The sequence below is a fragment of the Protopterus annectens genome, chromosome 1.part0, assembly GCF_019279795.1.
Source record: "Protopterus annectens isolate FY-2018-M chromosome 1.part0, PAN1.0, whole genome shotgun sequence".
NCBI lineage: Eukaryota > Metazoa > Chordata > Ceratodontiformes > Protopteridae > Protopterus > Protopterus annectens.
The window spans coordinates 588123556-588150562 of NC_056725.1; the positions used below are offsets into that span (position 1 = coordinate 588123556).

The 27007-nt window shown below is 42.1% G+C and overlaps 1 protein-coding gene across 13 annotated transcripts in view; it reads right to left on the reverse strand.

Annotated features, from left to right (window-relative positions):
- The window catches only part of EPRS1 (glutamyl-prolyl-tRNA synthetase 1), a 1752234-nt gene that overhangs the window by 497257 nt on the left and 1227970 nt on the right, over positions 1-27007 (reverse strand). For all 13 annotated transcript variants that reach the window (XM_044061601.1, XM_044061548.1, XM_044061611.1 and 10 more), the window contains one exon: positions 8519-8570. In XM_044061601.1, coding sequence (XP_043917536.1) covers positions 8519-8570 — 52 coding nt within the window. The remainder of the gene's footprint in view (positions 1-8518; positions 8571-27007) is intronic.

Below are 27007 nucleotides of genomic sequence, written 5' to 3' on the forward strand. Positions count from 1 at the left end.
TGCCATTAAAGCCTGTAGCTCTGAGACTGGTCGTGCAGAAGTTATTGCTAGGAGCACAGCAGTTTTCCATGATAAGAATTTTATATCAGCTGTATTGGCTGGCTCAAAAGGAAGCAAAGTGAGTTTCTCCAAGACAAAGCTGAGGTCCCAAGTAGGTGTCAGTGAACTCCGGGGGGGGTCTTATGTTTTTAGTCCCTCTGAGGTACTGTCTTAGTAGTGGATGAGAGAAAATAGGAGGTTCCGTGGTATAATGAGCTGAAATGGCAGAGGCATGGATCTTAATAGATGAAAAGGATAGGCCTTTGTCCAACATCTCAGTTAGGTATTGTAAAATCTGAGGGATATTTGGTTCAAATGGGTCAAAGCCTTGTGCCTAGTTCCAGTGGCAGAATCTCTTCCATTTGTCTGCATAAGATTTCCTGGTGCTGGGCCTCCTGGCTTCCAGAATGACATCCATAACAGCTTTAGAGAGAGGTGTGGTCTGACGTCTATGGTATCTGCCATGCAGCCATATTTAAGGTTCTGAGTTGGCTGTGCAGGATCTGATTGTTTTGTTGAGTCAGAAGTTGAGGGATTTGAGGTAAAGTCCAGGCTGGGCCTTGAGCCAAGTTCTTTAAGATTGGGTACCAGTGCTGGTGTGGCCAGTCTGGGGCAATCAATATCATTTTTGGCCTCTCTTGTCTGACTTTTAGAAGCACCTTGGAAAGGAGAGGCAGTGGTGGGAAGGCAAACTTTTAGGTTTCTCCAGCTGAATGAGAGAGCATCCACTTTCCATGCTTGTGTCTGATAAGTCCTTGTGCAGAACTTTTGAAGTTGGCAGTTGAGAGGGGAGGCAAAAAGATCTATGTCCAGGCATCCCCATTTTTTTGTTATCATGTTGAACACCTGTGGATTTAGTTTCCAATCGTGAGGATCCATGAGGTTTCTGCTTAAATTGTCTGCCAGAGTATTTTTCTTTCCTGGCAGGAATTGTGCTTGCAGATGAACTTGATAGGTCAGTGCTGTGTTCCACAAAGACACAGCTTGTCTGCAAAGGGGGTATGAATGCGTGCCCCCTTGCTTGTTTACGTACCACATTACTGTGGTGTTGTCCGTCTTTAGTAATAGTTGTCCTGGATGCAGTAAGTCCTTAAAGGCTGTCAGGGCATTCTGTACAGCTAGCATCTCTTTTTGATTGATGTGAAGATGCATTTGTTCTGCGGACCACTTACCCTGAATACATTTTCCTGCCATGTGCGCCCCCCAGGCATAATCCGATGCATCTGTTGTCAGTGTTTGCCTGGCTGTGGGTAAAGTGAAAGGCTGTCCCTTGTTGTGGTGACATGCCAGTGCCCACCATCGAAACTCCTGTTGCAAGCAGGGAATAAAAGTTACTGTTGCTTCCAGGCTGTGGCAAGCAGGGAATAATAGTTACTGCTGCTTCCAGGCTGTGGCAATGCTGAGTCCAAACATTTTTTTAGATACCATTGTAACTTCCGCATATGCAGTTTTGCATATGGAATTAGTAGGATGCAGGATGCTATGAACCCCAAAGCCTGCAGAATTTTTCTTGCAGGTAGCTGGGTTTTTGTTACCATCATTTGAAAGTAATTTGTCAGTTGCCTTTGCTTGTCTGGCGTGAGATAAGCCATCTGGGTAGTTGTATTCAAGCTTGCACCCAGGAATATTATCTCTTGAGAGGGCCCTAGTTTTGATTTCTTTTCGTTTACTGTGTACCCTAGGCCAACTAATAATCTTTTTACAAATGCCAGATGCTTTAGAAGAATGTCCTTGCTCTCTGCTTGAATAAGGCAGTCGTCCAAACAGGGATATATTTGAATTCCTTTTTGTCTGCAAAATGCAATTAAATTACTGGTGCCAGGCATTTTGTGAAGATCCTGGGCGCAGTAGATAAGCCAAAGGGCAGTGCAGAGAATTGGTAATGCATTGTGCCAGCTATGAATCTGAGGTATCTTCTGCAATTTTGTCTGATTGGGACATGCAGGTATACCTCTTTGAGGTCCAAAGTAACAAGCCAAGCCTTTTTGCCCAGCATGGGTAGAAGTTGCTGCAGTGTCAACATCTTGAATTTTGGAACATCAAGGAAAGTGTTTAGAATAGACAGATCCAGAATGGGTCTCCAGGCTTTGTCCTTTCTGGGAACCAAGAAAAGTCTTGAGTAAAATCCTTGCCCCTGTTCTTGCTGAGGTACTGTTTGAATAGCTCTCATATCCATGAGAGCAGTAATCTGTTTTTGTGCATCTGTCCATTGGTTTTGAAACAGGTCTGGCATTCCTTTTCACCTTGGAAGGGTGTGAAAGTGGAACCTGTAGCCCTGAGAGACAATATTCAGTACTCATCTGTCCTGGGTGATAATGTGCCAATTTTGTGAGAAAAGTGCTAGCTTTCCCCCTAAAGGTGCTGCCAAGAGATAAGTGCTTGGCTTTTGAAAGGGGAAGTCATTGGGACTGTTTCCTGTAAGGTTGTGACTTGTCTTCTTCTCCCTTGGGGGGGTAGAAGCACCCCATTGTCTAGGTCTGTAACAGCCTTGTTGCTGAGATCTGCCTCTTGGGCATCTGTATCTGCCTCTTTGAGGCCTGTCTGACGCGGGAAAGTACCAATTTTTAGAAGGTCAATTTCTGCTAAATCTAGGAGGCTGTACCTGTAAGAAATCCTTTACTGTCTGCATAGATTTTGCCTTATCCTCCATTTTCTTTAACACCTCTTCTGCCTTAACACCAAACAAGGTATCATGCTGTAAAGCAGCATCCAGTAATTTAGCTTTAACATGATCAGGTAAACTTTGTTGACCTGCGGTGGTGGTGCTGCGGTAGCGTTGTCACCTCACAGTAAGACGCTGTCCGGTTCGATTCTCAGCTAGAGCGTCTTCTGCATGGAGACATGCGTGAATGGGAGTACCTTCGTTGAAGGGTGTACGTCAGGCCTGGCAAGCCGGTACATAAAAATCAACTGCCAATCATTAGCGGACCGGAGTTCCGCTGTGACGACCCCTAACCGGGAAAAGCCGAAAGACACAAACAATGATCAGGTAAACTTTGTTCTTTAAGCCAGACACGCCTTCGAATGACAGATTCTGTAACTGCAGCTCTACAAGAAGCCTCTAATGAATCAAAACCACATTGCAGAGTATGTTTTTCCACTTGCTCAACTGCATGCAATAAATCCTGCATTTCCTTATTGTCAGGACATTCTGAACTTGCAAACATTTTCTGTTTTAACAAAGACATTAAATATTGTTGGTATTTCAGCATATGAAACTGGCAGTTCAAAACCCTTACTGCTAAAGTTGCAGAAGTGTAAACTTTTTCCCCCCATCTATCCAGTGCTCTGGAATCCCTGTCAGAGGGGACTGGGTTTTTTGCAGTGGAAGCCTTCACCCCTTTGGGACCCTGAGAAATAGTTTCTGGGTCAGCAGCAGGGTTTTTATAAATACAGTTATGAGAGTCTGGGACCCTATAGTACCTGCCTGGCTTGACTGGTGCTGGGGGTAGAGAATCAGGAGACAAACTAGATTCAGAAAATACATCATCAACAATATCTAACACAGGGGGAATAACAAGAGGCCTGTGCTGAGGAAATAAAAGAAAATTTCTGAGCCTTTTCTTTGATTCTGAACAATCCTGGCTTTCCCAATGGAAATGCTCCCTCATGGTGTGCAAGGTTTCCCCAAAAGAGTAATCCTCAGGAGTAGAGGCTGAAGGGATAGACTCTTCAGCATCAGAATCCACATAGGGAGGAAGAGAGTATCCCTGGTCTGAAGTGGAATCAGAGGAAATAGAAACCTGGTCAGAGCATTCATAGTCTGTCTGTATCCTGCCTAGGCCTTTTATCAGGAGGGGGATGGGAACCCCTGATCAAAGTAATTAAGTCTTCGGCCATTTTGAGCATCTGTTTCTTAGGCCTGGATGACTGTCCAGGAGAATGCTGCACTTGTTTCTTTGTCTGTAACGATGTTTTAGACTTTGCTTCAGCTGCTGTAGTTGACTTGATAGTAAGCTGTGTAGGTCTGAAAACACCCTCAGAAGCAAATGCCTGCTCAGTGGCTCCAGACCCATCTGAGGGAATAGCTTCCGTAGGCCCAATATCTTGAGTTTCCAGAGGCCTAGATGTCTCCACGTGGGAGTCGGAGGCGGCCTGTGGCTCTGAGGCAGCGGAAGTAAGGGGCTGCGAAAGCACCTCACTGAGCACCGGCGACTGGCCTGGAAGAGGCTTCGTCAGTTTTGGGTCTCGGATGCCTGTCCTTTTCCTTGTCTTTGTGCTTTTTATAAATTCCGGTCGTTGGTTGTTCTGACGGCATTATGTAATTAAACTTATGGCCAAAGTAATGCAATGCAAAATCAAACAGACGATTAATAGTGCGTTTGTTGAATCTAGCACAAAACTGACAACTAGTGACGTCGTGGTCAGGGCCTAGGCAGGGAATAAAGTAAGAGTGAAAATCCTTATGAGGTATTTGCTTCCCACAAGAAATACAATTGTTAACTTTTACTGACATTGGACTGGAGCAAGAAAAAGTTTCCCCAACGGGGTACTTAGCTTTATTGAAGACTTCAGTTCTGAAATTAGATTTCGAAAATCTCAGGAGTTGGCCGACCGGCACTTGTGAACTGCTTTTGCTTCGGGCACCACGCGGCAAGAAAGACTGAAGAAAATGTCGTTGGTTGCATCTTATATACCCCTGGTGCACTGACGTCAGGGAAGAAGTGACAACAACCGACGCCAGTCCAAGACTTTGGAACTCAGGCCGACTGCGGGTAGCCTGCCAGCAGGATAACCCAAGTGTAATGACTGCAACAGTGAAACACAATGAAAATCTGCCCATTAAACAACGTCATGTTGTTGTTTCGGATCTATACTACGTCTACAAAAGCTCCTTTCAGTGAATGGGTCTTCGCCGAACAATAACCAGCAAAACCTAACTCCCATGAACGCTCATTTCAGCAAATAATTTTTTTCCTAGGGGGAAAAAAACGCTTGGCCGTCATCGGGAATTCTCTTTTCCCCATTGTAGGGCAATCTCGGAGTTGGTATATTTAGTTGGGGGGGTGTGGGGGCAAAGCCCCCGACTTTGAAGAGCTTTAAATTTTGTCAGGTTTTAGGCTGACCAAGCGTTTTTCCCCCCTAGGAAAAAATTTGCTGGAATGCCTGAGGGAGTTAAATTTCTCTGGTTATCATTTGGCGAAGTCATTCGCTGAAAGGGGTTTTTGCAGACATAATACAGACCCATTGTTTCTTTATACGACCAATACCTTGACATTGGTAGAAGGAGTTTACCCATTACAATCACCTGCTTTAACACACAGACTGCACAGAGAAGGGAGTGCTCACTATGACTACCTGACACTAAATTCACGCAAAGGATGGAGACTGTAGAGATGCTGCAGCATTTCTCATAACAGCATTCCAAGAAAAGTGACATCCAAAATGAGCTCATAACATTTTTATTTCAGGCTGCTACTAGAAATGTTCCACTAAATGGGAAATAAGTCTCATCCCGCCAACTCCGAAAGCAGTCTGTAATGTGATTCCCCTTTACTTTGTGTCAGCAAAAAGAGTGATAATCAGTGTGTGTATTACAGCTCTGTTCTGGCATTATACTGCTGTAAGACGCAACAAAGATGGCAATAATCTGATTTATGCAGTCCCACTGCTTTGAAAGAATAGTTGTGTAAGAACTTACCATAACCTTAGCTGTCCTTCTCTTCCATGTTGCGGTATTCATAACTGTAGGGAGGTTGCTGCCTGCAGCACTGGACATCTGGCCAGTATACCAAAGTCTTAGGAGCAGGGGGTTCATACTGCGTGGCTTTTCAGGGCCATAAACCGATGTCATTTATAAAACTGATGTCTGCACATACCCCCTTCAGAACTTTTCTGCCACAGTGATCTAAGGACCTCCAATCGACAGCTCCAGGGATCAGTTTGTTCGTTTCGACCATCCGATACAGGTAAGTACTCACTTTGTGTTTTTGTTTCCTTCTTATTGCTTTTCAAACGTACATGTCAGCGACGAAAGGGAAGTGTGCTTGTGGAAGATAAATTCCACATAAGGACATGCATGATAAGCGCTTATTCTGTTTAGGTGTAGGCCAAGACCATACGTCTTGCGATATTTGCAAATCCTTTGTACCTAAAACACTTCTCAGCCATCTGGCTGCCTTAAAACTTTATTTAGAAAATCAGAGGCTCCAGCATCTAGCGTTAGGCATGGAGGGTGAGGTAGGTACCTCCAACGAGCCGCCTCCGAAGAAGGCCAAGAAAGTTAGGCTTGATGCTCATGCTGCACCTCAAGAGTCTGGTGAGAATCTTGAGGCAGATGCTAGCCCATGGTCTCATCGGACGCCCGTTTCACAGCTAGAACTGGGAACCATGGTGGAAGCCGGTTTGGTGGAAACTCAGACTACGTCTGCTAATGTTGATCAGCCCTCAGCCCCGATGGTGAAGGAGAACCATGGTTTGGAACATCGGCGGGGCCTACTCTAGCCTTTCCATTCTCCCAGGCATCTGACTCTAAGTCAACACATCTTTCTGCTCCTCTGAAGAGGAAACAGAAATTAAAACATAGGAACATAGATAACCTGAACCTGCTCCTGGATGGGAAGAGTTTTCCCAAAATCCTTTCAGGGTCTCCCAGGCCCCTCCAGTCTCAGGTACCTCTACCAACCCCTACACTTGTGCAGGCCTTGGAGGATTCAGAAGGGGACCTCTCTTCCGCTGAATCACTTACCTATTGCTCCCAGACAGAATCCCCCAAGGACTTCATTACCCCTAAAGAGGAGGACTCTATTAGTCCTGAATCTCCAGGAGAAGAATTATCCTTTGGGGACACCATTTCTCTGATGAGAGAACATTTTAAATGGCAGGCCTCAGATATTTCTGAAACAAAAATAAGATACTTTGAATTATTGCACATAGACCAGCCCTCACCATTTGCAGCCCCTCCCCTGCTTCCGGACTTTCATGATGCCTTTCTGGCTGCATCACAGAGCCCTGACTCTCAGCCCTCAGCTTCTAAACATACAGATAGATTTTATAATGTTCCTCAGGATACACAGTTCCTATTCAAGAACCCCCCCCCCCTGCAGAGCTTGCTGTCATTGCAATGTAAGCAGATAAATCATCCAGACAACTGCGCTCCACCTCTCTGTTTCCCAATGACAAGGACAGCAAATTTATGGATAGATTATGGAAGAAGGTATATACTTCAACTCTAGCCATTAGAGCCCTAAACTATCAAACTCACATGGCTAGGTTTGTTTCAAATACCGTATCAAGAGCTTATGCACTGATTCCAGATGTGCTAGACTCCCCTGCTAAGTCATAACTCTCTGCCCTGCTCTCTACTGCCTAGGTGACCAGGCACTCCATAAAATGTAATTATGATGCAGTAGAGGCATCCTCTAAATCTGCAGCCTCAGGTTCTGTCCTGACAAGATGTACTTGGGTGAGGTTACAGCCCCTTTCTATGGATGTCCATACCAAATTGTTAGATCCACCTCTTGATAATAAGGCCCTTTTCGGTGCAGCCTCTGCAGAGCTCCTTAACTCCCTACAGGAAAAGGGCAAGGAGCTACAAAATCTAAAGCATCTGTTAGTTTCTCCTATTCACAGGTGTCATAGGAATTACCCTCAAAAGACCACCTTTGTTAGGAGGCAATCATCTCATTCCAATGCCCCACAGGTTAAGGAATGGAGGCAACCTAGGAGACACTGCATTCCTACACAAACTTCTACCTCCACTCCAACTCCCTTTCGGGGGCAGCATGACCAGGACAGAGTTCCTCGACTGTGACTCAAACCCATCACCCAACTCCACTCCCTTATCCCTCCGCCTTACCCTTTCCCTACCCTCCTGGCGGAATTACCTCAGAGGCTTGTGCCCTTTCCATCATCCAGAAAGGATACTTTTTGAGTTTGTGGACACTTCCTCCCTTTCGGGGGACACTCCAACTGCCTACAAGTCATCTTCATCTCTTCCCCTCAATTCTGGATCAGTTTCAAGCTCAGGGTACCATAGAAAGAGTACCTCCAGAACAGACAAACAAGGGTACCGTAGAAAGAGTACCTCCAGAACAGACAAACAAGGGTACCATAGAAAGAGTACCTCCAGAACAGACAAACAAGGGGTTTTACACCAGGATGTTTTTGGTTCCAGAAGGACATCAGTCTAGATGTAAATTGGCTCCAAAACAGAGGATGCCACGAGGAGGAATTATGTGGCACCTTTCAACTACAGACTGCAGTACTGACAAAGTGAGGAGTATGACAAAGCACCTTGGCCTCTAAGACTCAAAGGAGTGGCAAGTACAGTGAAGAGGAAGTTACTGTAGTCATCTCTCTTAAGTCATCCTACTGCCCCCACAGAGAATACAATACTACAACAAAAGACAGAAAAAGCAAACATGGTGATTACATCCACTGAAGTACAAAATTTGTCAGAGAAAAAAAAAGTAAACTGGAGACAAACTGAAGTCAACCAGACCACACTATCAGCTGTGGTTTGAAATGCTGGACTTACCTGAGAATACCAATCAGAAAGGTTTTCTTCTTTTGCAGTTTCCAATCCAAGTCTGGAGACAGAAAAAAAAAAAGAATGACGACTGCGGTTATGCCACATATGTTTGGTAACTTGGGCTCATGCCATATCATAACAATCATCATTCTTACGATTTTCTACATAATAAAAGGTACTGCCCGTCATGGCTACTGAATTTTCACAAATAATTAAACAACATTCTTAACTGCATCCTGGTTGAGTCTATTCTAAAAAAAATCATTGAATGCCAGACTTCTCTATTGTTAAGTAAGAGTAAACATGCATTGTCTTTTAAAAGTTTTTTTTTTTTTGATGGGGGAGGCATGGGTGCTGTATCAGCTGTGCCCCATCACATTTCAATGGCCCAAATTTCCAGTACTGTCTCACAAACTGGCCCATGTCTGGAGTGGACAGAGTCTATGGACATTTACTTCACATTCAATGGCAACGGAGGAAAGCCAGGGTTGGCTTGTTGCAGTGCCATCCTTGGCAGTCATTGGAATATGTATAAGCTAGGCCTACAAATCTCCAAATGCTGGCCAGAAGTTTACTACATTATTGAGCAAGACTGCACCAGCTATCCTCTCAAACATCTCAATGACTGCCTCCTCCAGTACCTGGCTTATAACTTGAACACATAATATGGGACATGGAGCCAAAAACCACACAAATTGATACTCAGACTTGCCTCTGTAGTGCAGAAACTAAATGCAATATATGTTTAAACCACTTTTCTCAATATTATTAAATATGCAAAATAACTCAAAATGAATTCTACCAGTGTGTTCTTAAGACATGAAGTACACATATTTAGCACCTATACAGTTTTTGAAACAAATTGCCATAAAGTGATTAAACATTTACAAATGAAAGTTACTGTGTATTACACACAAGACAAACGCCAGTTTAGGGTTCACTAATGCAATGCGCACTATGCATAACGAACAGGTTGTCATCCAATCATTAGACAATTTTTCACTCCCTTAAGACTGCTGCGAATATTGTCTTTCTAACATGACTAAGTAATTCACAGCCTACAGTGAATCTTTTTAAATGCTGATGTACTGGTAACAATCAATATCCAAGATAGGGAAAAGCTTCACTTTCAGACATTATTTAGCACTTGATAAAGCCAGAAAAGCACATTTTGTTCTGGAACATTTTGGGACAGTTAAAGTCTTTTTGGGATATAAAATAAAAAAAAATGCTACAGCAGCGAACTATGCACCTATGAATGAATTAGTTCAGCAATACACAACATGAGGATACAAGATAAATACTTAAGGTTTTGGATTTAAAAGGATTCTGCTGTGACAGCTACGGAAGAGAAAAGACTAAACACAGACGATAATACAAAAATTAAGAAACTGAAAATACCTCATGATGGAAATGGACAGTAAGATACAACACCTGAAGGAAAAGTTGTGAATGACAGAGATTGCAGTCTTCCTCTTCAAAATAAATTACTTCTACTTACTAAGCAGGATAAGAGGATTCTACCCATAAAACAAGGTGATTAAGGTTACTCATTTTAAAGGGGTACTTAAAATCTACACAGTTAAAGCTCATATACATAAACAGAAGATTATAAATCACACTGGAAAAGGATTACAATTAAATGGAAGGGGGTGGGGTTCAAGAGATTGAAAGTGATTTTGGATGCATGTCATTAAGGAGAAAAGTAACAACCATACAGATTATACTGATAAAGGAGCAAAATGTACTCTAAAAACTAAACCAGTGCAGGAATGGGGCACTGAAATTTTTACAATAGAGATGTCTGCAAGTCTGGGATATATAAAATTAATGGGAAAGGGCTGGAATTTACAGGAGAAATCAGTAAAGGAACTAAGGTATTGGGCAGCATACCTTTCAACTTCTTAGTGCAAGAATTCTGGACAAAGTCTAAAGTAATGGAGGAATAAAGACCAAAATCAGGGACAGGATTTAAATATTGTTCTTGTAAAACTTAGAAAGTTGCTAGAATGGCTGGCTTTTGTATTACCATGCATTTTTGTGAAGGTTATGAAGCCTGAACTCTCATGCCTGTCACTATTTAGTGGCTTTAATCTGCAATGATTTTGCACAAAACCACAAAGTTTAGGAGGAACAGTCCAAAAATATGAGGTAATAGCCTGGACAGTTGAGAGGCATGATTGGAAGCAAGCAACTTGGGAGGGAAATATAACAGAGGGGGATGAAACTAAGCAAAATGAGGACTGCAGGTCAGACACTCAAAAAAGTAATAACTATAAGACCTTATAAACTAATGCATAACAGTGAAAATCAACTGGAGGAGATTAGAAAGGATTGTAATTTGCTTTTTCAGTCTACCTTCAGAAAGCAAGAACAGGAAAAAATATGCACGTCTCCCAAATAGGCGAGTCTCCACAAGATTTAGGATTTGTGCAAGGAAGTGTTCGTATATGTACTTTTATACACCTCACACAACACAGCATTTTTCTCCAGTACATGAAAGCCTGAGATGTGATTTTAGGGAATTGCAGATTTTAAAAATTGCCTATAGAGTACTCTGACAAATGGTAGTAACTAAGGAAATTATTCTTTTTTGAGTATGGATAGTAATGCTTTACTAAGCGTAACACTACAGGGGCCAAAAAGGTCATCAGAACTTAAACCAACTGAAATTGATTTTTTTTGATAACTATATAGCATAAAAAATTTTAGCCCAATGACTTGAGCAACAGGAAGTAGAAAGAGATGTCATCAAACATTAGGGAGCCTGTGAAAAGAAAAATAATTACAGAATCTATAAAAGTATTAGAGACATTTCAGAATTTTTATGAAAATTTGCATAAAGCAAGAGAACATGGAAACCAAGAAAAGAAACAAATGGAAATATTTACAGTACACAACTATGGCAAGGTTAGAGAAAGATGAAGCTCAACAATTAACGGCTAGGACTGGATGACATATATATATATATATATACACACACACACACACACACACACACACACACACACAGATATATATCAGCAGACAGCATTCATGTGGAACTTCGGAGGGAAGAAAGTGATAAAAGATCTGACTGGATTTAAAGTAGTGTAAAAGGAGGGGAACCAGCAACTTAAACAGTTGTGGTGGCTGAATAACACAATAGAGGGTAAAAACCCTTCAGATGCAGCTTCATATAGACATTTCAAAAGCATTTAGATCTGTACTAGCTAAGAGAAGAGCAAGTATGTTGTCAAAACTGATAGATATGAGTCAATGCAGTTTTTTGGAGGGGAGGCAAACTTTGACTTTACTAGAACAATGATGATCCAGAGAGAAGCAGAACGTACAAGCTATTTTCAGTGGGTCTTGATGCAAAGTATTTGACAGGTTGAGCTGGGGATTTTGAGTTGGGCAATGGAAGTATCTGCATTCCTGGATAGAATTGGGTTAAATAGGAGGATATATTAAGGGTTGGAGAGTTCCTTTCAGACAAAATCTGTTTTTGAACAGATTAACCAGGCAGGATATTTATTGCCATTAGGAAAGACTCACAAACTCAAGGATATAATTTATATGGTAATCAAAGAGTACTTGCAGATGATATTGTGTACCTAAAGTGGATATAAAAAGTGTACACACCCCTGTTAAAATGCTAGGTTTTTGTGATATAAAAAATGAGACCACAATAAATAATTTCAAAACTTTTCCCACCTTTAATGTGACCTATAACCTGTACAATTCAATTGAAAAACAAATCTGTTAAGGGAAAAATATGAAAAATAAAAAACGTACAATAAGCTGGTTGCATAACTGTGTACACCCTTAAACTAATACTTTGTTGAAGCACCTTTTGATTTAATTACAGCATTCAGTCTTCTTGGATAGGAGTCTATCAGTATGGCAAATCTTGACTTGGCAATATATGCCTACTCTTCCTCATAAAAGTGCTCCAAATTTTTCAGATTGTGAAGGGATCTCTTGTGTACAGCCCTCTTCAGGTCACCCCACAGATTTTTCTATTGAATTTAAGTCTGGGCTCTGGCTGGGCCATTCCAATATAATTTTCTTCTGGTGAAGCCATTCTTTTGTTGATTTGGATGTATGCTTGGGGTCATTGTCGTGCTGAAAGGTGAAATTCCTCTTCGTCTTCAGCTTTCTAGCAGATGCCTAGAGGTTTTGGGTTTAGAACTGTTAATAATTCCCTCCACCTTGACTAAAGCCCCAGTTCCAGTGGAAGAAAAGCAACCCCAAAGCATGATACTGACACCACCATGCTTCACAGTGGGGATGGCGTTCTTTTGGTGATGCGAAGTGTTGTTTTTGCGCCAAATGTACCTTTTGGAACTGTGGCCAAAAAGTTCAACCTTGGTCTCATCAGACTATAACACATTTTCCCACGTGCTTTTGGGAGACCCGATGCATTGTTTTGCAAATATTAGACAGGGCTGGATGTTTTTCTGTGTAAAAAAAGGCTTCCGTCTTACAACCCTACCCCACAGTCCAGACATATGGAGAATATGGCAGATTGTTGTCACATGTAGTACACAACCAGTACTTGCCAGAAATTCCTATAGCTCCTTCAGTGTTGCTGTAGGTCTTTTGGCAGCCTTCTTGATCAGTTTTCGTCTTTACCTTTTCATCAATTTTGGAGGGATGTCCAGTTCTTTGCAATGTCATTGTTGTCCCATATTTTCTCTCCACTTTTTGATGACTGTCTTCACTGTGTTCCATGGTATATCCAATGCTGTAAAAATGTTTTTGTACTCTTCTCCTGACTGATACCTTTCAACAATGAGATCCCCTTTGATGCTTTGTAAGCTCTCTGCGAACCATGGCTTTTGCTGTAGCAGGCAACTGAGTAAATGTTAGGAAAATCCTACGAGGACAGCTGAACTTTATTTGGGGTAATCAGAGTCTCTAACTGATGGCAGGTGTGTACCCAAGAAGACTGAATGTTGTAATTAAATCAAAAGGTGTTTCAACAAAGTAGTACTTTAGGTGTGTGCACACTTATGCAACCAGCTTATTGTACGTTTATTTTTTTTATATTTTTTCCCCTAACAGATTTGTTTGTTTTTCAATTGAATTGTACAGGTTATAGGTCACATCAAAGTTCATAGGTTCGTACTAGGCTATCTGCCCTAGGGCATTTATAAGCCTAGCCAGAGTGTGTGTGGCTTTCACCACCCCTTAGGATGAGAATACTATGCCCATTCAGGGTTTAGTTTACTGTGCCTCTGTCTAGTAGTGACACAGAGATGACCCCCGGGGTAAACCTACGATCTCCCATCCACTCGTCAAGATTTCTCTTGAATAGAATTAGTGAGGGGCTCTGCCTAACATGGATTGGGATTCTGTTCCAGAGTGTAGGGAGCCTCTGGGTTATGAATCTGTCCCTCCAGCACGTCCTATTTATTTCTGTGTTGAGGTTTAAGTCTCTTGCTCTCGTGGCTCTGATGGATTTGGATTTTCTGAGGTGGAGCATGTCCATTAGTTCCGGATTGGACATGGCCTTGTACGTCAGGCACAGATCTCCTCTGAGTAGGCGGTATGCGACTGAATAGAGCTGGAGTTTTTTCAGTCGGGAAGCATATGACATATGTTTAAGACCCTTTATCCTCTTGGTGAGGAACTTTTGGGGTCTTTCCAACTGCTGCAGGTGTCGGGTAAGATACATCCCAAATGGGGCATTGTACTCAATCATTGGCCTGATAAGAGAAGAGTACAGGGGCACAATGACCTCTCTTGATCTAGATGTGAAACCCTTCATGATAAGGTGGGCAATATAGAAGGTCTTCCTAACCACTTTGGCAATGTGAGTGTCAAATGAGAGGTTACTGTCAACCTGGGTCCCTAGGTCCCTGATTACCTCTTCCGTACTTAATGGATTACCACCTATGTGGTAATTTGTGGGTACCTTGTTTTTCCCAAAGGGTATGACTACACATTTTTTGGCGTTCAGCTTAAGGCCATGGCTCTGGCACCAATTATCCATTTCTATGAGGCCTCTCTGAAGGATGTTTGTGTCCGCTGGAGTATCAATTATGGCGCCCAGTTTGCAGTCATCTGCGAACTTTGCCAGCCACATTCCTCCTATGTTTGCCTGTACCTCGGAAAAATAAATGCCGAACAAGAGGGGTCCCAGGACTGAGCCCTGTAGAACACCACTTGTGACTGGCTTAGAGTCTGACATAGCTCCAGCAACTCTGACACTGTGGGTTCTGTCCTTGAGCCAGTTTGCAACCCATCTTGTGACATATGGGTTTACATTTAAGCTGGTGAGTTTGTCTATGATGCCCGAGTGGGGTATTGTGTCAAAGGCTTTTGCAAGGTCAAGGTAGGCTGTGTGTACTGCCTTACCCTCATCAATGGCCTTAGTGACTGTTTCAAAAAAGTCGACCAAGTTCAGAAGGCAGGATCTGCCCTTGACAAAGCCAAATTGGGTAGGATCCAATGACTGTAGGTCCCCAATGTCTTTGTTTATGAGTTCCATAATGATCCTCCCCATAACTTTGCAGACCAGGCTCGTCAAGCTTATGGGGCGGTAATTTCCAGGGTCCGTAGAAGCACCGCCTTTGTGAAGTGGGACCACTGCTGCCGTACGCCACTCTTTGGGTACGTATCCTGTAGTAAGGCTAAGATTAAACAGCAGCCTTATGTGTGGGTTTAGTTCCTCTTGGAGTTCATGTAGCACACAGCCCAGGACACCGTCCGGTCCCATTGATGCTGTGTTTTTAGCTTTAGAGAGGGCGGCTCTCACCTGGGCATCTGAGATGTTAGGGAGGCTACACTCTGCTGGGATAGTTACTTCTCCTTTTGGGGGGGAGGGGAAGGAGAAATTTGCACTGAACCTGTCTGCCAGAATGTTGGCAATGTCAGTGGGTTCAGTGTATTTTGTGTCATTTTGGACTAATTCTGAGCATATCTGGGAGTTTCCACCCAGGTTTCGAACATAGCTAAAGAAGGCCTTGTGATTGTCTTTTGTGTCTTTTGCGATTTTTCTCTCAAAGTTGGCCTTGGATGATTTTATGAGTGATCGTAGTTTTTTGCTAGTACTGATCAGAGATGCCTTCCCTTTTAAAGATTTTGCTCTGTCATGTAGTAGCTTCCTCCTCCTGTTGTAAAGTTTGTTTATGGCTGGGGTCCACCAGACCGGGCGCCTGCCTTTGGGGGAATGGGTCTTGGTTTTATTTGGGATGGCATGATCCATGTATTCTTGAAGGTACCCGTAGAAGGCATTTGTAAAGGATTCAGCAGTGTGGGTTGTGGTTTCCACTGACCCAGGGGCCTTGAAGGATACCACTTCAGTCTTAAGAAGTGTGAAGTTGGCTTTTGAGAAGTTCTTCACTGTGGTCTTTTGTGCAGGGGGTGGGGGCGGGATGTGGATTTCCAGTGAGATTAATTTATGGCCTGATCTTACCAATGAGGGATATACTTCCGGTGTGGATGATCAGGTCTAGTATATTGTCTCCTCTTGTGGGAATGGTGACTAGTTGTTCCATCGCATTTGAGTTTATGAATTCCAGGAACCTTTGGGCTAGGGTGTTGCGGCTTGAGTAATGTTCCCAGTCTATGTTTGGGTAGTTGAAGTCTCCCAATATGATGGTATTTGGACAGACATTCATACTCTCCAGTGTCTTCAGAAAGGCTGTTTGGGGTTCTTGAGTTTGAGAGGGTGGTCTGTAGCATGCTACAAACTGTAAGGCAGTTTTGCCTATGGTTAGTTGCACCTGGATGGTCTCCGATGCTTCGTACGTTGCCACTAACCTGGAGGTGTGGGTATCTTTGTTGAATATGGATACTCCCCCTCCTTTTGTGTTCGTTCCAAGTTTTGGGGCCGGAAAGCATGATATGAGGTAAGACCTGATAGTGCTGGGGTGCTCTCAGGAGCCTTGAACCAGATTTCGGTCACTGCACAGACATCGATGTTCTCCATACTGAGGAGGGCTTCGAGGGCATGCATCTTGAGGTTTAGACTTCTGGCATTGAGCAGCATTACCCTTAGTTTTTTTCCACTTGTGTTTTCTAGGGAGGTAGGTTTGTCATTTGAGCCTTGCCTAAAAAAGGCACTATGGGGGTGGCAAGAGCCTTGGCAAATATCCAGAAGCCCAGGGGTGACAGGTGCAAGCCATCCCTTGCGAAGCAGCGTGGCTTGTCAAGCATGTCATCCCAAGCAGACAGACATTGGATCCCCTTAGAATGACACCAGTAATTAAGCCAATTCTTAAAACTGATCATTTTGTCTTTGTACTGTGGCATCATTCTTGGTGAGGGTAAGATGCTGCTCAGGGTCAGGGTCATACCGGCCTGGGCTACATAATCAGAGAGCTCCTCTATGTCTCTCTTCATGTAGTCCAGGGAGGTATGTCTCAGGTCGTTCACACTGGCATGTACAATGACGGAGTCATATTTGTACTTGCTGTGGAGTGACCTGAGTGCTTGTGTTATGTGGCGGATTCTAGCTCCCGACAGGCAGCTTACTGTGACCTTTTCCTTGTTCAGTCTGGAGAGCGGGACGTCATTGTGTCTGACTATGGAGTCACATATTACAAGTGTGTCTGGCATGTTGTTTGGCCTTAAGGGCTGTGACTGTTTAGCACACTGACTTTGTGAACTATGTGTTGCATGTGCTATGTCTTGAGGTGGCGGTTGCTTGTGTGTCTGCTTTGGAGGCCTCTGTTGTTTTGGTAGATTTTTAATCAGCGCCTCCGAGTATGTTTTTGTGTGTTTATGTGTTTGGTTTGCAGTTGTGATAGTTCTATGCGAGACTGGGTTTGTGGTGTGCGTGGTTACCATCTCCTCCTGACTGGTCTTACCAGTACTGAATTGAGAGAGCTCAGCCTCCAGTTTGGCTATATAGTTGCATCTCTCGCATATATTTGTATTTGTTTGGAGGAGGAGAGGGTTGTCAGTGTACATGAGGCAATTGTAACATTGCCTCAAGATTCCCAGGTTCACCAGCTGAACAGGAGAGGACGCCAGCAACTGACCCTTCGACATGCTAGAATAGTGAAAAAGATTGCTGTGTAACTGAGTCAGAAAGGACCTATAGGGAAATGGGTACTCAAGGGAATTTAGGTGAATGAAGTACTTTCTTTTGTTTAAGAGTGCTTTACCTGTGTAGAAAATGCTTTAGGAGCAAGTGCTGAGCTTTTCAGATAGAGTATAGGCTGTTTAGATTGCAAGTAGAGCAGTTCTAAGGGAAAAGTTTTGAAATGATTTATTGTGGTCTCATTTTTTTATATCACAGAAACCTGGCATTTTAACAGGGGTGTGTATCAACTGTATAAATCCAGAAAAGAACATTTTGGTGTTATGGAATTTGACAGTTTCAAGTCTTTTCAGGCTATAAAATTAATGAAGATAAAACAAAGGCTACAGCAGTAAATGATGCATTTGCACATATGGCGCAGCAAAGGGGTCATAATGTGAAGTATTTAGATGTATACATTAAAAATAATTCTGTTATCAAAGCTAAGTATATATGGGAAGAAGCTAAACAAAAGATAGCAAACAAAAACCTGAAAGCTCTTGACTACAGATATGGCTAGCAAGGTACAAGGAGTGATAATGGGTTTAGTCACGTTGTTTTATATACAGATGAGGCATATTTTGATTAACTAGAAGAGACACTGTGGGCAAAAAAGAACTGAAGGAATTTACTTGAAAGAGGAACAGGGCAAGAGTTAAGTGAAAATGTTCATTCTGCCCATAGAACAATGTGGTTTACAATCATCTGATTTGAATGGATATTTTAGAACTATGGAGTAAAGACTCGTATACTTAACGCAATATGGAAGTTAGAAATCGTAGTGGAAAGCAATGATGACAAAACTGGGAACGCTGATAAATAAGAAAAAAAGTTATGATTTTGGATGCAGATCCTTAAGGAGAACAATAACCATACACAATATTTTATTCATAAAGTTGCAGAAAGAATTCTATGAACCAATCCAACAATGGAAAAGAGAAGTTTTTGCCAATATGGATGACTGCCAGTAGGGGCAAATAAAATAGGCAAGAGGGGTGGGAATTTGCTGGAGAAAATTGGCAAAGGAACCAAGGCACTGGGAAGGAAAAGTAATGCAGTGGGATGGGGGTCAAGCAAAAAACTGGACTGCAGGTTTGAGAGTGCCTTCCCAACCAGGGACTGATTTCAGCATATAGGCAAAGAGAAAGGGATAGGAGAATGCCAAGTGAGAGATAAGATATGGAACAGAAGCTGCTGTTAAAAAGGGGAAAATTAGTAGGACATATAAAAATTATTGCATGCCAACTATAAAAATCAGAGAAGGTTAGAAAAGATTGAGAAAAGAGACTTGGAAAGCAATTTGCAAAAGAACTAAATCTGTATGGCTCCCAAGTATGCAACAAAGTCTAGAAGGTTTAGAATTTCTGCCTGGAAGTGTGTGCACATGTATTTTTATAACCCAAGCAGACTTCAGAGAATGTTTCCTCAGGCAGACAGCAAATGCTGAAGGTGTGATGAAAGAGAGGTGACCAAGAATATGTTATTTTAGGATTGCAACAAATTGGCTTACTTTACAAATTCCCTATGGCGTAACTCTTGTCAAAAATTTTAGTGGAGCAAACAGCTATAAACAAGGCAGACAGCAAATGCTGGAGGTGTGTTGGAAAAAAGAGGTATCTAGAAATATATATATATATATATATATATATATATATATTTTTTTTAAGAACTGCAACAAACTGGCATATTTTAAAAATTCCCTATAGAGTAGTTTGTCAGAAATGTTAGTGAAGCAAATGGCTGTAAACTAGGACATGAATCTTTTGAGCGGGGCACAGGATCCAAATTGCCTATACATAGTAAGGTCCTTATTAATATGGGAGCATATTGCACCATCTCTTGTGTATCTTCACCAGTTGTTAGGTCTGACCATAAAGCCTTTGCCTTTGAAATAAAACTGAAACCACAGATTCCCTTAAATCAAAGGCATCTTTAGAAATTTCCTTAAGACAAACTACCTATTCCTAAGTGATACAATGGCAAGCTTCAAATCTCATCCAAATCCAGTTAAATTATTTATTTCAGTTTGATGACCGGGGTAGTCGACTGGGCCTGGAAGAGCCTGCTTTCAGTGAAGGCCCGGGGAGAAAAGCTCCACAGACACTGACAATTATACAATAGTTATAAATACAAACATAGATGAATATACAAGTTCCAAAGTGCAAGAACAAAGGGCAGCATGCAATGATGAAAAACAGAGTTAAAAAGAAAAGGCAATGTGATACAATGGTCTAAGTAGTATTTACAAAGCATATATGAGATTGTATAGCATGAGTAGTATTTGCAAAGTATAATTACAAAGTATTTTTTTTTGGAATTCAGGAAAATCTGAAAAGAGGGAGGAAAGGTGAGGTAAAAGAATGTTTTTTAGAGGAGAGGGAGTAGGTTCAGGGGGGAGTTAACACATGTCAGGCAGAGGAAGGAGATGCAGAAGTAGATGAGCACTGTGAAGCAAGTATAAGCTGTAGTCCTTGGGATATGGTATTGAGGAGTTTTGTAGTAGGGGAACAGGAACATTCCCAAGAGATTTGAAATTAGAATGGCTTTGGATATTTCGAAGGGAGGCAGGAAGAGAATTCCAGAGTTTAGCTAATGAGCAAAATAATAGTAGGTGTCCAGGGGGTCAAAGAGGTTTATATATATTTAGAAGATTAAGGTTTTCAGATCTAAGTGGGCGGTTGGGAATGCATGGGGTTAAGGAGGTGGACAGAGAGGGACAGCTTGAAGGTTGGAATACAAGCTTGTGCGCAGTGGTAAATTTAAGAAGTCTGACGTAGTTAGGAAGTTCAAGCCATTGCAGAGAGTGCAGACAGGCAGTGGTGAGATGTGTTTCTGGAATTGGTGGCAAATTTGGAGATCTTACTGTAGCCTGTAAGCCAAGCTGAAGATTAGTAAATAAGGGAACATCATACATAAGAGAGGGTACGAGGTAAGCAGAGGTAAGGGTTTGTCTGGTGGAAGGAGAGAGGTATCGATTGTGTCTGTACAGGAGACCTAGTTTTTGTTGAGTTTTTTTGATGTTAGTTTGAAAGTGCATGTCAAATTTTAAATTTTCGTTGATTATGACACCTAACAGTTTGGTATGTGACACTTTCTATGGGGGTGGCATTCTGAGCAGTTACTGTAAAAGAGCTTTTGTCTATATTGGTATTTTTGGATGGGGAGAAGAGCATTAGCTTTGTTTTATTGGCATTTAAGGTGAGGTGATTACTATGCAGCCAAGATTCGGTAGTAGAGAAGGCTGAGTTTTGCGAAGAAGGTCAGTGGGGGGCGTCTGCCGAATAGATAATAGTTGAGTCATCAGCATATTGGATTAGTGTAGTATCAGACAAAGACCGGTGGAAGTTATTTATGAAAATGTTAAAGAGGAGGGGGCAAAGGAGAGAGCCCTGAGGAACACCGGTTGGGGTATGTAGAAAGGAAGAGAATGAGTTATTCCATTTTACAGCTTGATGTCTTTCAGAGAGGCAGCTAGTGAACCAGGCAACAGTTGGAGGGGAGAGGTTGAGAGAGGACAGTTGGGATAAAAGTAAGGGGTAGGAAACGGTATCAAAGGTTTTGGAAAGGTCAAGGAACAGAGTGGAGAAAAATTTGGCAGAGTTGTGTGCAAGGTTAATAGAGTCTAGAAACGAGAGGAGGGCAGTAATGGTATTATGCCCAGGATGGAAGCCGTGCTGTGTTGGGGTTAGTAGGTTGTTTTGGGTCAGATAAGATATCATTTGGGACTGAATACATTTCTCCATGACTTTTGATAGTGGGGAGTGGATGGCTATAGGCCGAAAGTTTGAAGTGTCAGTGTTTTTGCCTCCTTTATGGAGTGGGATGATATAAGCATGTTTCCAGAGGGAGGGGACGTATGATTCTTGGATGGACCTGTTAACTATGATGGAGATGGAGTAGGCTATGCTAGCTGTAAATAGTTTGAGGAAAGATGCGGGTAAGTTATCAGGGGCAGTGGAGCATGGTTTCAGTTGGAGGAATTTTTTGTTTGTAGAGACTGGAGTAAAGTTAAAATATGGGGTAGGGGAAATGAGACTGGAAGGAGATGTAGGGGGATTGGTTGGGGGGACAGGAGATGAAAGGGAGTGGGAGAAGGTGGTAGTAAGTTTAGCTATGAAGTCAATAAAGAAGTTATTGAAAAGAGAGGCAATTTCTGGCTCAGTATAATTTAGGTTTGGGCATGGGTTATCCTTGTTGCCAGGGTGAAGGAGGGAGGAGATGAGCTCCAGTATTTTCTAGGCTTGGATAAGTGTTCAGAATGTAGTTTGCTATAGTATGATTTATGGTCCCCGATTATTATTTTTTTTACAGTGTTATGGAGTTGTTTAAATTCTGTTACGACAGGGTGTGATTTACTGTTCTGGCACAGTTTCCATTTCTTATCTCTTAGGTGCATGATTTGTTTGGTTTCTTTAGTTAACCAAGGGGTGGTAGAAGCTTTAATTCTTAGTTTTTAGTGGAGCGAGATTGTTAGGAAAGTTTAGGAAAGTGCTGTTAAAGTATTCAATGGCACTAACAAGAGGCAAAGATTTTAAGGGTGATCAAGCTGTTACTTTTAAACAATCTATGAATGTTTGTGGGTTGAAATTAGAGATTCTGAGATTGGATATAGTGGTGATGCTTTTTGAGGGGGGACAGGTATGACGATCAGCAAATACAGGCTGGTGGTCACTGTGGGAGTCAGGAAGGATGCCAGCATCTGAAATTAGGTTTAGATAAGACACTAGGATCCAGTCAATGATTTACCAGTGGAACCATCTTTGTTTAGTCTGGTGGGAGTGTTTATTAGTTGGGTGTATTTGTAGAGGTTGATGTTTAGAGAAAGGGATGCAGAGTCAATTTTCACCCAGTTTACGTTAACATCACCTAGAATAAATGTTTTGTTTTTGATGTTTGCTGAAACCAGGAGAATGTATCGTCAAGTATAGGGATGTTACTGCCTGGGTGAATATAGAGAGCAGCTATGCCTATGGATTTGTGTTTGTTGAGTTTGAGGAGAGCATTTGGCAATGGAATAGGTGTAGAGAGTAATAGTGTAGGAGGTGGAGTAGAGTATTGCTGCTCTGCCACCTTTTTTGTTGGGTCTATGTGAACGTAGCATTTGGTAACCTGGTGGGAGAATTTTGTTATTTTTATACTTGGTTTTAGCCAGGTCTCTGTGATGGCAACAATGCCAGGCCGGCTGTAGGACAACTAGGCATGGAGGATGGGAATTTTATTTCTGAGGTTTTGGGTAGTAATAGAAATGAAACAAAAGGTTTTGAGTGTGTGTGATATGTGAGGATTAGAGTTGGGTGGAGTGTTGGTAGGGCCAGGGTTGGGGTGGATGTCACTGGAGAGAGAAATTTTGCCAAGTATGAGAGTAACACAGTATGATATGAAAGATGAGAATGGGTGGTAATATGTGGTGAATTTAGTAGGATGTGGAGGGAGTTGGACAAGAGGACAGGGTAGGATGGGTTAAGATTAAGTTTAATTTGGAGGATTGTGTTAGAAGAGTAAAGCCCATGGGCTAGAGGAGAAAGATGGTTGGCAAGTATGTATGAAGGTTGATGTATAATGTGAGCATAAGGTGGGGGAGGGAGTTGGGACTTAGATAAGATTGGAGAGTATTGTAATTACAGTAGAGATTAGTATTAAGTTGAAAGCGTATGTTGTAGTGTGAGTCATGGTGTGTATGGGGTTATGTGTGATTAAGTGGGTGATGGGAAGGTTGGAGTTCTACTGGCTAATTGGGAGAAGTAGGGGGTGGGAGGAGTTATGGATGGGATAAATGTAGAAGTAGTGGAGGTGGGTGGGAAATGGGGGCAGGGTAGGGGAGCACAGTGAGCACGAGCATTAGCGAGGGCAGACAGAGCTGGTGTGCCCGGCTGGGAGAAGCTCAAGATGATCAAGAAAAACAATCTGCAAGGTATGGCATTAAGCAGGTAGGCCAAGGAGAAAAATTAGCTGGCTGAAGGGTGGGAAAAAGAAAAACAGCAAGGGTGGTAAGGGCAGGAGAAGAACCAGGTATACTGCTTTATCAAAAAATAAAAATAAAAAAAATAACAGACTGTTCTATAATTGTGGAGAGTCAATGCTTAAAAGTCAACGGACAGCAGCAGCTTTTTAACTGGAATGTGTTTTTGTTAGGATGGGATTGAAGAAGGAAACAAGGGCTAAAGGCAGGAATTAGATAAGCAGTGAGCACACCTGGAAAGTCAGTTCCAAGAGGCACAATATTTAGGAGTTATCTAAACCTGGTCAAATTCTGCCACCTAGTGGCTGAGCGGGGACAGTAAGAAAAAAAAAGAGCATGGAAAGGAGGAAAATAAGAAGAAGCACGGAGAGAAAGGACAGAATGCTATGGGGGAGGGAGGCTCGGCGTGTGTGCATACCACAGAGTTACAAAAGCTGAAAATGCTTATTTAACTAAAATAAGTTTTTAGCAATGGTAGCACTAGTTGGCACTTTATTACACAGTGATGGTGAGTGCAATTTTTCTTCTCCCTAGAGATCTTTTCTTGGTGAATTTCATGGGGCACAGTTTAGCTAATAAGATGATGAGGTAGCCAGAGGGAAGGCAGACAATGGGCAGGCTGACGAGTAAGCTGAAAGTGAAGAGAAACACACAATGTTACACAGCGGTGCAGTAATAATGGGCAAGAAGCAGTAAGAAATCTACAAGAGTAGGGCGAGAGGTAAATGAAGGGGGGGTAGTTGGACTAGCAATGATAGACAGAGGTAGTGTGGTACGAAAGGATAAAGATTGCTCTAAGGTATGGCATTAAGCAGGTAGGGATACAGATAGGGGAGTAGTAGCTACAGTCAAGAGAGGAATGCAGACTGAAAGGAGGTCTTCAGAAGAACAGTAGGAATATGAGACAAGCTAATTCAACATTATGGGCCAAACAAGTGATAAGACTTTGAAATACAGATGCAGACACCTGAATACCAACAATAGAGTTAACTCCACTGAATATGCAGAAATGTATACCACCACACTATACTAGCATGTAAATAGCTGAAAGATGAGCTGTACGCTGCAGGAACAAGTGGAGGGCAAACTCATATAGTGGAACCATAACATCAAGTTTTATAATGAAAGGAAATGAATTCTGACCAAAAGTAAGAGTAATTCCGAGAATGTTAGACCCCTTGTACTGAAACAAAACTCAGAAGCTGCTTAAAATCCACCAAAGCCAGGTTTGAGGCTAAAAACCGCTATCCAAGCTACAGAAAATCACAAGGCAATCTCAAAAGCAAAACAGCAATGCTCTGAGCTGATTGTGAATGTTACCTACACCAAGTCAGAAAATATAGTGAACCTACTAGCTGATAAATTTAACTGTAATTTAGCTCTAATTTTACCCCTCTCCCCCCTCAGTCTGTCTTTCAATGTATACCTGAAACTGGATTGCTTCCAGCTATCAAAAAAAAGTCTTGAAAGTGCTATCAAAAGCTAAAGATACTGCATCAATGTGTCCTGACGATATCTTTGGATACATCTTAAATAGCATGAGGCACGATTTAGTCACACTTCTAAAAACACTGTTCAGTATCAGCCTCCATACAGGTTTTGTGCCAAACAGCTACAGTCATTCCCCCTGCATAAGGGACAACCATCCACAGAGCCAGGCAATTACAGACCCCATAAGTCTGACCAGCCATGTATGCAAAGCCAAAGAAAGACTAATCATGGAATTAATAAATCAGGAACACAGGGAACCTCCAAAACACTAAACCCGACTCAGTTTGGATTCAAGGGTAGATCATGCTTATTCAACCTGGTGGATTTTTTGAAAAGGTCACCAAAGCATTGGATGAAAGCAATACACTCCACACCACATACCTCGACCTGACAATGCCCGACACAGGCATAGTAGAAAAGCTAAATAAACTCAGAATAAACCCATATATCACCCCATGAATTGCCAACCGGCTCACTTATAGGATGCAGATCATCAAAATAGGGGAAGTTACCTCCACAGAGAGACCAGTGATGAGTGGAATCCCCCAGGGTTTTGTGCTGCATCTATTTTTCTGAAGTAAATACATATACCAAAAGGCTTTGGCCGCTTAAGTCTGCTGATGACTGCAAGCTAGGAGCCAGTCAACAAATCCCCAAATGACAGCCATCCTACAACTAGGTTTATCTCAAGTAACTGATGCCAAAGTCAAAGACTGAAATTAAATAACAAAATGCATGACTGCATCCCTTGGGAAATTATCTACCCCAGGAAACTGCTACATTGACAATATACCACCAAGATATGACCCAGTGTTCGAGATCTGGGAACCTATGTGGGCACTGACATAACTTTTAACCAACATGTGTCTATTGTCTATATTTAACAGCTTATAAACAAAGGAATTGTGTCTATATCTATGGATGTCATTGTCCCCCTTTATTCAGCCCTCATTAGGCCTACCATTGGATATAATTCCCCTTTTGGCATGTATGTGTCTCAACACAAACAACTGGAATGCCCACACAGATACCTTACTTAAAAGATACAATCACGTCCTACACAGACAGACTCATAGCCCTGTCACCATACTTGGTATCCTACAGACTGTTAAGAGGTGACCTGTGTCTGGCATACACGGCATCCTGCAACCCGTTATTGACGGCTGCACATCAGCAAGTCAGACGGCATCATAAATACGCAGTCTGGGGATCTAAATCTCATCTGCAACATCAACAGAACGGTTTGCAGGGACAAGTATATCTCGCAGAGGATACTGCTGCTGTGGAAGAGATCGCCATCAAACAAAGCTAATCACTGTACATTTTCAAGCACAACTTAGATCTGTGGATAGGAAACAGAAAATTTACCCCAGGACTGCCCACTGTACTACTAGTGGACAGATGCAGCTACTAAATTCTTTATCCCATGCATGGGTCTCCTCGAATTATCTGTAGTATGATCCTAGTTATTCTCATTAGGAGTAATATATAATTATCTACCATGGGATGTGTAAGGCCAGTCTATAACCAAATGGGATAGGTTATTTATAGTACAAAAAAAGCTTAAAATGGCCCGCAAGGAAAGCTAGCCTAGTAAATGGAAATCAAAACCTAAACCAACTGTAATTGAACTGAATACTGTACAGGAGATAGAAGAATTAGAGGCGGGATCTTTAGAAAAGGGAAGGAAAGGAGCAAACTACATAAAATAAATGGAATTTTGGGGAAAAACATGCAGAATAATGTTCAAGGTAAGGCAGGAAGTGAGCAACTTACTAATATTGGGAGAAAACAACAACAGTTAAAAAGAAAGAAAACATATGAAATGTATAATGTATAAATATGAAAATATATGGTTTATTTTCTTTTAATGTACATATGTACGTCTTAAGTGATAATTTAATAAAAGTGCTTAAAAATCTATACCATCTCTAGCAGGCGGTCTGAATACTGTAAAGCACATGAGCACATTGGAGGTATAATTTTTAGAAAAGGGAATTAGAGCCGAGGATTAAGGCTATGAGCTTTT